The 11,601-nt window shown below is 41.6% G+C and overlaps 1 protein-coding gene across 2 annotated transcripts; it reads left to right on the top strand.

Moving 5' to 3' along the window:
- The first annotated feature begins 2,559 nt into the window (after positions 1-2,559).
- On the top strand, positions 2,560-9,872 carry acer1 (alkaline ceramidase 1). 2 transcript variants are annotated; one of them, XM_053848162.1, is made up of 7 exons: positions 2,560-2,693; positions 3,050-3,162; positions 3,253-3,367; positions 4,867-5,005; positions 5,415-5,552; positions 7,126-7,263; positions 9,167-9,872. In XM_053848162.1, the coding sequence occupies exons 1-7, from the start codon at positions 2,687-2,689 to the stop codon at positions 9,312-9,314; spliced, it is 798 nt and encodes a 265-aa protein (XP_053704137.1). In that variant the 5' UTR covers positions 2,560-2,686; the 3' UTR covers positions 9,315-9,872. The 2 variants fall into 2 exon arrangements, with proteins under 2 accessions (XP_053704137.1, XP_053704130.1); XM_053848155.1 differs by lacking the exon at positions 9,167-9,872 and adding an exon at positions 7,344-8,309.
- The last annotated feature ends 1,729 nt before the right edge of the window (positions 9,873-11,601 follow it).

The following is an 11,601-nucleotide window of genomic DNA, read 5'->3' as shown; positions in this document are numbered from 1 at the left end:
CCCAGTCAGAGCTGGTGAATGTTGCTCTTTTGCAGCTGCTGCCCCTGCGACAGAGCAAGCAGATAATGATGGAAGTGTGTACTGGGGAAAGGTGACCCACCCAAAATGTTTCCTTGTTTGTATTGATATTCCTAAAGTAAGCAAATTTTGATGGAAGTAAACTGCAAGCTGGAGCTTGAAGTGAACACCTCCCCAGGGAGGCGTCCAGGGGGCATCCGGATCAGATGCCCGAGCCACCTCAGCTGGTTCCTCTCGATGTGGAGGAGCAGTGGCTCCACCCCGAGCTCCTCCCGGATGACCGAACTCCTCACCCTATCTCTAAGGGTGCGCCCAGCCACCCTGCGGAGGAAACTCATCTCAGTCGCTTGTATCCGCGATCTCATCCTTTCGGTCACTACCCAAAGCTCGTGACCATAGGTGAGGGTGGGAACGTAGATCGATCGGTAAATCGAGAGCTTCGTCTTGTGACTCAGCTCCCTCTTCACCACGACGGTCCGTTACAGCGACCGCATCACTGCTGCCGCTGCACCAACCCGTCTATCAATCTCACGCTCCCCTTTTCCCTCACTGGAGAATAAGACCCCGAGATACTTAAACTCCACCACTTGGGGCGAGAACTCTCCACCGACCACCTCCACCGAGAGTTCTTTCCCCAAGTGGTGGAGTTTAAGTATCTCAATTTGTAACCATTTAGTATAATACAAATATCCAAACCAAGACCCGCATCAACTCTCACTCTCCAGAGCTGTATTTTGTTTACTCTAGGATGCTTTCCTGTCCAGACAAATGCAGAGATGGTACTGTTCATTTTTTGAAATGTCTACAAATATCTTCCAGCCAATGATGGTTCCCTCTCTGTAAATCCTGTTTTACTGGTTATTCACGCCCCAGTATTTATTTCTTTCAGACTGCAAATAGAATGGGTGATAGTAGTGCGGGGGTATTCAAATTCTAATTTTGAAAACTTAAAAGGTGTCATTGATGATGTAATTTCTTTTGCAAGCTAATTGACGGGAAATAAACAATTATTTTGAATATAAACGTCTATAATTTAATATGGATAGAAAAACATATAGAAGAAGATCTGGTGAGCAATAATTTTGGATACAATATTTGCATCTACTTGTAGTAAAAAGATGGAATCAGGCAAAGTGCAATTTAATTGATTTCTACCTTCTTAAAGTTAAGTAAATGAGATGGACGTCTGATTCAGATATTGCAGTGAAGAGCCAGATACCCCGAGATACGGGGTCTTGTTCTCGAGTGAGGGAAAAGGGGAGCGTGAGATTGATAGACGGGTTGGTGCAGCGGCAGCAGTGATGCGGTCACTGTATCGGACCGTCGAGTCACAAGACGAAGCTCTTGATTTACCGATCGATCTACGTTCGGCTGAGATGAGTTTCCTCCGTAGAGTAGCTGGGCGCACCATTAGAGATAGGGTGAGGAGTTTGGTCACCCGGGAGGAGCTCGGGGTTGAGCCGCTGCTCCTCCACATCGAGAGGAACCAGCTGAGGTGGCTCGGGCATCTGATCCGGATGCCCCCTGGACGCCTCCCTGTGGAGGTGTTCCGGGCATGTCCTACCGGGAGGAGACCCCGGGGAAGACCCAGGACTCGCTGGAGAGATGATGTCTCTTATGGGAACGCCTCGGGATCCCACGGGAAGAGCTGGAGGAGGTTTGTGCGGATCGGGAAGTTTGGGCTTCCTTGCTCCGAATGCTGCCTCCACGACCCGACTCCAGATAGGCGGCAGATGAAGGTGAAGGTGAGGAGCCAGAGGTGAGGGCATGATTCAACAGGGCAGACATCTGGCCCATGAGGGCTACAGTTTTTGCATTGATTGAATTGCTGCTTAAATATCTGCTGATCGAATAAAGGCATCTGACATATAGTACTTTTTTGACAGGTTTTTTTTTTGTCTGAATGTTCATCTCAACTACAAGTTGACCAAAACTACGGGGGAAGGTTTTGTCATTCATTCACGTCATTGCATTCGCTTAGAGGAACACTGTGGTGCTGCTGTCGTCTTTTGAGCTCATAACTACCCCATTTAACATGATGTATACCATGGCATTGGGCTGCAAATGCAAATTAGAGACTCGTTTTTTTATATTAATGAAAAACAATTAATTGTAATATAATGTAATGTAACAATGAGCACACACCCTAAACAATTCCAAGGTTGTGTGTCAAACAAACAAATAAATAAACGACATCCCATGAGTGAAATGTGTTGGTGAAGTTACATTTGACATCGCAGTGTGTCACACTAAGTCGTTGCGTCACATGGACACCGACCTGTTCGCGCAGTTTCGGCTCTCGCTCCTCAGATTCGGGAGGCAGAAGGACCGGTTAATCCTCCTGCACTTTGGATTAAAGGCGACAAATGTCTGTTACACCTGTCACCTGATGAGATCGAAACTTTAACGCCGTTTTTTTTTTCGATTTGGTCATCAAATGTAGGTTATTACACCTTGCAACAGTCGTTTCAAAGAACGCTGAATTTTGAAATGCAACACCTTAAATCTGGTCAGAATAATTACCCGTACACGGCTGACTAAAAAAAGATTGTTTTAGTCACGTTGCTGGTCGCTGACGTCAGAGGCTCGTGCGAGCCGTGTGGTGGCCCCGCCTCCTCCTTAGTCCACCTGCTGTTCACCTGAGGCAGAGGCAGAAGCGAGCAGCACCATGGGAGGTAAGGTTCAGAGCAGCATAGATCTATTTGTGGTTATGTTTCAATTTGTGATTCTGTTTCTTGAAAAAAGACAGCTGACAAATTTGAATCAGATCAGCACCTAAGAGTTTATGTACTGACAAGTGATCACTTGTGTATTGAAGTGTGTATTGGACTCTTTATATATTGTTAATTATCGTCCTGCCTTTGCCAAGTCATGCTTTTAACTGTTTTAAAGCTTCAAACAACAATGTTGTGAGCGTACAGAACCTCTATTTTTCTTAACTGAAAACTACGTGTATTTATACCCATCTCAAATATGAATAAAACCACAGGAGCAGAAGCCAATTTTTCATAAACCATTCACATATATACAGGCATTTGCACCAGTGAGAAGATGGGGGGAATTTTTGCCTATGAGAGTTCTGAGATCGACTGGTGTGAAGACAACTACAAGTACTCGGAGCACGTGGTGGAGTACTTCAACACAGTGAATATGTTCCTCTGATTTATGTCAACGTATTATTCTAAAAAAAGACTGACCAAATTGAGATTTTTTTTTGGTGTCGTTCTCCCTCAGATGAGCAGCTTCACTTTCTTCATCATATCGCCCATCATGCTCTACCTCCTGCATCCATATGCTAAAGAGAGAAACCTGGCAGTGCACACGGTGTGGATCATGATGACTTTTGTAGGTCAGTCGCAATAAAAAATCAGACTTTGTTTTCCTTCAACCTTGCTTGTCCTAACTGCCTAACTGTATGAGTTACAGTGAAATGCTTTTATTATTTTATTGTGAGAGAGCCCACAATGTTTGACTTCATAGCATTAGTATTCTTATCATTATTATTTTGATGACAATTATACAGGTATGTATTATACTGTAACACCTTTGAAAATAAAATATTTGGGTTGGTTGAATACTTTTGTAAAAACTGCCATGCATTTCCAGCACTGCTGGTGGTTGTTTGACTAAGATGCGATAAGCCTTTGTTTGCCTCACAGGCATGATATTCAAACATTTAGATGGAGGTTGACAGATGCGAAGGGGCGAGGATAAACAACTATATATGAATTATATATGGATTATATTCAAAGTTAAAGTTGGCGAACTATGACATAATTGTTGCTAAGTCGGTTAATTCTAAGATATTATTTTCCCAAATAAATACAGACTAATTTGTTAAATCCCAGCTGAATCTTAAGTGTACAGATGAGCTGTAGCCAAAGGTTAATGGTTTAGTGCTTTTATACACTTCAATTATCTGCAGTCAATGCTATTTATATTGATGAAGGTGTCACCTATAGCAACATCAACCAATATGTAATTAGAAAACCATCGGCATTTGCAGTCGGCTACAAACTTTCAGGGCAAAATAATCTTGCAAAGCAGCCAAACGCCGATGGTTGACACATCTTCCCTCATTCTTTAAACTTGCTTCACCTATTTCCTGTGAGGCTCTTCATCTTTTGGTTAGCAGAACAGGCTTCCATGCTCACTGGCACCATTGCATCCAGTTGTCATGCAACAGTTCACGTCTCTTGTGGTACTGTAGCTGAAGATCTTTTTACCTGCTTTCTTATGATGCGCCAACAGGTTTCTCACTTTTCAGTTCTGGCTTAGATTCACTTAGAAAAAGATTTACACTTATTTGGTGTTATTATGTAGACGATATGTGATTTCTTTAAGCATTGTTGTAGAGATGTGTTGGTTACTTGTTGACGTGGCACACATTTCAGGGGATCAATGAAATATTTTAAGCCTTCACCCCAAACATTAAATATGAGACAAACAAGGGCTTCGCAATTGGCGGTACTTTTGGGAAGAAATGACATGCATCAGGCTCAAATTGGTAGTGGTTATAAAGGACTCCACCCGTTATGCAAACACAAGTACAAGTGTAATATTTTTGATCTTAATACTGGCTCAACTACATTTTGAACTCACAAAATGAAATGCGGTCCTTCTTTTTTTAATACATCTAAAATTATTTTCTTCTCTTCGTGTAACAACAGCAACACGCATTACAGAAGAAATTTATAACAAAGCCTGGACTAGCCAAAATATTGCGTCATTCGTAAAATACTTTATTCAAATAAGCCTTTGTACAATCTATAGTTAAGGCTTGGCATGTTCAGCTTTGTTTCAATCTGAAGTTTTCTCGTAATGTATTGTAGCGTTTTTGCCCTGCAGGACTCTTCTCTGCGTACTTCCACATGACCCTCAGCTTCATGGGCCAGATGCTGGACGAGCTATCAATCTTATGGGTGTTGGCGGTGGGATACGCCACCTGGTTTCCCCGCAAACTCTTCCCATCTTTCATAAAAGACAGGTAAAGCGACAACGAACATTCAGCTGGATTGGTATTTACATGGATTAGAATAAACAAATGTCCAGTCGCGCAGCAGATGGTTGGTGTTGCATCGGTGTGTGAGTGTGTGTCTGTGTGTAAGGGCCCAAAGGTTATTAATCTCTCAATAAAACACCAGACAATTGCTTTAACAAGGGCACCGCCTCCCTGAAACCCAACCCGACCTGGGTGTGAAGCCAGTCTGACAGCCCCAACTGGACTCCAGTCATCAACACAATGTGGCATTCACCTGGAGGTGACGGAGAGACTCCTGACTGTGTTAATATTTAACTGCCCTGGTCCTCAGGAGATCAATAAAATTTTGATGAGTGCCTGAGAAGAATCCCACTGCTTCTGCTATTGATTTGATCTCCTACCGTTTTTGTCACAGGTCCACATTCTCCAAACTGGTCCTGGGCGTCACTGTCATCAGCACCTTTTCCTCGTTTGTCAAACCGACAGCTAATGCCTACGCTCTCAACTGCTTCGGCCTCCACATGCTCTACACCCTGATTGTGGAGATGAGAAGGTGAGAAATTTTTTCTCCATAAGAATTCGGCTGAAACATGCTTGTTGGTGCTGGGTACTAAAGACACTCATGAAGACAGCAGATAGGTTTCTAACAGCTTTCTGAGGAGCTCATTTTCTGGCGTACCCTGATAGAGACGACAGCGTCTGGCTCTTGATGTTGCGTAGCATGGCTTCAAATGTGCCATTACATTCTTAACCTTGTCTGGGATCGACACAACTTTTAGTGACTGCTCGTCTGCTAGGACTTATACGAACAAACTGAAATGCAGGGCGAGGAATTTGGGTGTGAGTCCAAAACTGAACTTTGCGCTGCATCATGTCTGCTGCATTATAAAAGTGATATTCCTGAATAACTGGTGTTCAATACTCTTTCAAATGGGGTCAAAGTTCAAGTCAGGACAGATAAAATCTCTGCAAAAGATTAATCATCATAATATTCACCATTTCTGTTCACTTTTAATTATAAATTTGGCAGAAACTGTAACTTCATTAACAGCCCATTGAGCTAAAATTTAAAATGCTTGTGTTTAGTACAAGTATACACGTTCCCTGAACAAATATGACACCACTGCTTCAGATTTCACTTTTTTCAGAGTCTAGCCCGAGCAATCTCTGCATATGCTGATATGGAATAGCGAAGATCCGGGTGCTGGATACTGGTTTACGTGTGCAGTCGTGCGTCTACCTACCTACCATACTGTATATGACCTCAGTCATCTGTGTGAGAGTTGGCAGCCCTGTAAAAACCCACGATGCACTGAATCTGGGAATTTAGTTAGGGAACACTGAAGTCGGTATCAGGTGCTGTCATGAGCAAGTATTAGACAAGTACAAGTACAGCAAGATAGACCAGTATCGGTGTGTATTGGGACAACCCTGTGTGTATTTACCAAGTTAGATTTAGTTATAGTCACTCGAAATACTCCCTTTTACATTGAAAGAGCCACAAGGACTATAAAAATGGCAGATACCTTGTTTGCTCGGCTTTCAACTGATTCCAAATGCAAATCACCAAGGCATATACAGCAGCAGAAACGATCAATGCAGACGTTTCAATGTCTGCATTTCAACTTATAAGCTTGCATTTTTGTGATGGACAACATGAGGTTCAGAGTTTTATTCATTTGGAAGGTGTTTTATAATGAGGCAGGATCATCATATTTACTGATCACCTAAAATAGATTCATATTCTCATTGTCATGCGGATATACAAAGCTGGCTCTATGAAGACCAGCTGGGCAGTAGTGGAGGTACAGAGCATTGTGTCATTGAGCCCATGCTCCTTAGTGGGTTCCATTAACTTGGCTGACCATGACTTGTGCAACGCTCTGATGCAGAAATAAAACTTTGACCTTCTTATGTGTCTTGTCCAACTGAATGCTGTTTTTCACCCAAATCTCCAGCAAACCTTGCACCTTCACTTCAAACCAACCTGCCCTAAGTATAGTTTCTAGAAATAGCTGTATACGGATGATGGGTCGACCCCAGCCACTCCTGATCTCAGGGATAAGAGATCCCTCAGGTCATCTCCTGTGCCGTTCCCTTCTGTACTTACTCTCTCTTCCACTCAGTTGCACTGACCAGAGGGCGCACCATCTAGCCAAGCTGTCCATAGGTCTGTGGGTGATGGCCATCTCCTGCTGGCTAAGCGACCGCTTTGGCTGCAACTTCTGGAAGAAAGTCGACTTCTGCTACCTGCACGGTTTCTGGTGAGTCATGCTTCTGTGTTCTCGTAAATTCCCTTCATGCGACTTATATTCTTCTGCTTGATTTTGGGAACTCCCTCCAGGCACATTCTGATTGCCATAGCGGTGGCATATGGCAGCACACTCATTGCTTTTTTGGATGCCAACTATGAGATCCCTTACTCATTGCCTGGACTTCACTTTTGGCCTTGTGATAAATGGCCCATTGGAATACCCCACATTGTCCTGAAGAGCACACATAAGACTCGAAAACAGTGCTGAAAAAGTGTTAATGCGGTTGAATTCATTGACAATGGAGTTTGCTCAACTAACTTTAACTTATCCTACTGTAATTTTTCATTACCCAACATTGTCTCTTGACAACTAACTAGTGTCTTTGTTCTGTTGAGTTTACAAGTTCAGCATCTGCTAAGCATCTTGTCCCTTCACATGCTGGATTTTACCAGCTCACGTTTCACATAATATTGTGTGGGGGAAAAAAAGACCTAAACATTTCTCTGGTTTCAGGTTAACAAAATTTGTTCAAAGCAAATGACTGAGAATATTCATATTTTTTAGTGCAGATATGTTATTTATTCTACCTACATGTTTTTATACAATATTTGTCTTCCAGCTTATGCTGCACTTGTTTTCAGTCCGACATCCCACTGTGTTTGATTGTAAAAGTTAGCGCAGCTATGGTATTTTTGTGATGATGATATATATATATATACTTTTTTTTCTAATTTACGTCCAAGAGTCACGTTGATTACTTAAACAATGAATCAATTTTGAAGTACTGTTGTTACAACGTTCAACAGCGACCTCTGGTGACAGCAATTGTGTGTTCAAATTAAAGTCCATTTTTAAGAAGATATTTGTGTGTCCTGTAATTAGTTTTTGAATCTTACCATTTTTCCCAAGTTTGCAGCTCACTTTGGCAGATTGTTTCATCATGTCAGGCTTTGTGATTCAAGAACGAAAATGGGAGGAAAACAAAGAAGTAACCAACAGGGGCTTGTTCGTGTGTGAGAGAGTGTTTTGAGATAACATTCATTCATTGCACATTTATCTGGACAGTTTCCTATTCAGGAGTTGTTTACTCTTCCTACACAAGGAATGCTGACTGGAGCCACACTGATAGGAAATATCAGCCATGAAGCCAAATCTGTTTTGCGTGTGTAACTTCCGTGGAGATTAATTCACCTTTCATCCGTCTAGGAAGTATGAATTTGTTGATTTGAGAGATCAATGAATGATGAATCAGTTGGCACTCTTGACCGTGACTTGGAAATCTTGTGACATTTTGTTTTCACTTCCTGTGTGACAAATGTACAGAATAAAAGCTCAATTTTTCTGCACTTGCCCTCTACCACCAAGCGTATAATGATCTGTGTCATGAATTCCCTCATAAACCTCGGCTGGTCTCGACTCCAGAAGGCTTCTCATGTGTCAAGAGGGGGTCAGGCTGCCAGCACGCAAGCTTGTTTCCACTCTGGTTTCAGCCATCCTGTACTGATTTTATATACTGTATGAGATTTTGAAGTCTTTCCCAAATTTCTTTCTTTTGACCATTTATTGTAGTCAGTTAACTCCACCAGGCTCGTGGATAGTCTAAACAGCACTCATTTATTGACATGCTGTACTTTTTGTGTCCATAGTTGAACAGAAGCATCATTTTTTCTCCATAATGTACAACTTAGTTGAGCCTCTGTTCATGTGAGCTCCCCTCTAGCTTGCTGTGCTGTGCTTTAGAGATCAAAACCATCTGTCGACCAAAACTGAGCTTGGAGCCCCATGATTCCTAAAACTCTTTCTCTCTGAACTGAGCATAAACATACATGCTGTCACTGTGTCTTTTTCACGTAAAACATATAAATGTGTTCTTGTTGCATTGATTGGTTACAATTTCTGACTCCCTTCCCAGTGCTCTGCTGTGTGCTGGAATGCAGTGGCACATATCGAGAGTCACCCAACCAAAGAGCAAATCCATGCTGAAGATCATAACAGTTTATAGACCTCAATGCCAAAAAAGAAATAATAGTAATACATTTGCTGGTAATCATAAAAAATGAACCAAATTTATTGATGTATTTAGTTATGTTTTTGCCTGTGTTTGTAAAATAACTTGAAAGCCAAATGTTCAGATAACCTTGATATTGGGCCACTATCGTGTTGTGTCTTCAAACATTTTGAACAAAAACAAAATGAGTGATTTGCCTGTAATCACGAGTCAGTGTGATTAATAAAAATTGGAGCTATTGACAGCCAATGTTCAATATTGAAAGTAAATATCACTCACCATTTAAAATATTGGTGGAGGTTTTTCCTTCATTACCTACATTTAAGATAGTCGGTGAAACTGTCTGTTGCAAAATGTTTTCAGCATCCTAAGAGCCACTTACTGATGCTACTGACTGCTACTTGAAAAACAAACTTAATCCACTGAGCCTTCTTAGTGTCATAGTCAAAAACATGCTTCCTCATCTCCCAGGAAAATGTAGAACCACAGAACAAAAGTCACTCCATGAAGTCAGTGGCATGGCGGTGGAAGTAATACACTATCGGGACCATGAGCCTTTGAATGGCTTCCTTGAACGTCCTCAGCACTGTTACCATAATGAAAATCTGTTTGTGAACAAATCAGGAAGAAGATGAAATATTGACCCGGTTTATTTTCAAAATGAATTGCAGCTAAAATAAATGAATGAAACATTGTTCTTTCGCACTTGCTAACACTGTAGACAACTCTTACAACAAGGAAAAGCACCTATACCTATAACCTTTTGACATTCCAAATGCTGAAAAGGTATTGAATCATATATAATTTATTATACAAAAATGTAAGATCACGTTACATGCATTTCTAGAATTTGAGTTTTATTTTTGCTGTGAAAGGTGTCAGAGAGACTGTGCAGTATTATAGCTGCCACAATGAGGCATGAGGCAAATGAGGCAAAATTGTGACATTTATTTGAAGAAAATATAACCATGGAAAAAATAGCATGTTGGAGTTAAATAAGTCAAGAGTCAGTAAAACTGCAAATGAATATATTATAACTTACGAATAAAAACAACATGAAGATGAAGCAACAATTTGCCACGGAGTGAGTTTAAAATAATCTACTTTATTAGTAAAAGTCACAAAATGAAAAAACCACCTGTGTAATTCTATGACAGCCCCTAAAGGGAGAAATTGTACATGGAGCGGGTGGCAGTTTCATTTTTTTTTCTTTTTTTTTGTTTTCTTTGTATTTTATTCTTTTATCTATTTATCATGAATAATGTCTGATGATACAATGTTACGGTCAACAGACCTGTAATAAAGTCGTGCCAGATTAACAGACATGCGTGGAAGACGTTCTCTGTATTATGAGATGATATATTAATGCAAAGCTGTGTATGTAAGAGGTTTATTCTGCCTTTGTCCAACAGTGAAAGGAAGAATTAAAAGGTTGACATCTTAATATAAGTCCTCGACAGCCTTTTTTCTAAAAGCCTATGTGGAGGGGTTTGATTGACAAGCGGTCGGAGGAGAAGGTACCCCAAAGTGAGAGAGTGGTGACCTTTTTGGCTGTCTTGGGGTCCAGATAATCTCACATCAAAGTCAGGCACCGGAGTGACTGGAGCTGTGGGTCTCTTTCGGGCAGTAAAAAAAAACTGAAGTCGTACATCATTTTTATGAGATGTAGGCTCTGGAATTGAAAACAGGGCAGTTTTGGTGAGAGAGAGTGGGATTCTTGGAGAGCAGACTTGCATCCTGATCATACAAAAACCAACACGAGTTCCAGTAATGGACTTGCGGTTCTAGTTTCTCGCCTCAGTTTCTGGGCAAGACAGCTCCTCACTCTGACTTGGAGTATGACCCAAGCTATTGCCTACTGATATGTTGAGGGTTCTACATTGTAGCCTATTCTATCTATATTTGGGTTGTGTGGGCCTTAAACAAAGAGGCCTTCTCCACAGGTGCTGGTCACCTGGGGCGACACAGAGATGTTCCCAGGCCAATTTAAAGGCATCAACTTCAAACCATGTCCTGGGTCTGCCCCGGGGCGTCCTCCCAAAATTAACCTTATAAAATCCAACCGCTACGTTTCATCAAGCTTTGGGGCAATAGCCAAACACATTTTTTTTTATGGTCGTCAGTCACCTCAATGTAAGTCTGAGCAATAAAATGCGGATTCATGACTCGCCGTCGTGTGCATTTTACAATTGAAACCGAGCGGAGGCCATTGGGACTCCGCGGCTGTCACTCGAGAATACCTCCAGAAATGCTTTAATTGTATTTGCAGTTTACACTATAGCCCGCCTGCACCGCGCACAGATAGGCCGTTTTCAAGCGTGCTTGAAATTCCAGCATTG

This window comes from Synchiropus splendidus, chromosome 1, assembly GCF_027744825.2.
Source record: "Synchiropus splendidus isolate RoL2022-P1 chromosome 1, RoL_Sspl_1.0, whole genome shotgun sequence".
Taxonomy (NCBI): domain Eukaryota; kingdom Metazoa; phylum Chordata; class Actinopteri; order Syngnathiformes; family Callionymidae; genus Synchiropus; species Synchiropus splendidus.
This window is presented reverse-complemented; position numbering and strand designations above follow the sequence as displayed.

Bases quoted from the DNA above. Each gene is read 5' to 3' on its own strand.
- acer1 (XM_053848155.1), top strand. The intron at 3,163-3,252 runs GTGAATATGTTC...GTTCTCCCTCAG, and splicing joins TGGTGGAGTACTTCAACACA to ATGAGCAGCTTCACTTTCTT. The intron at 7,264-7,343 runs GTGAGTCATGCT...AACTCCCTCCAG, and splicing joins TGCTACCTGCACGGTTTCTG to GCACATTCTGATTGCCATAG.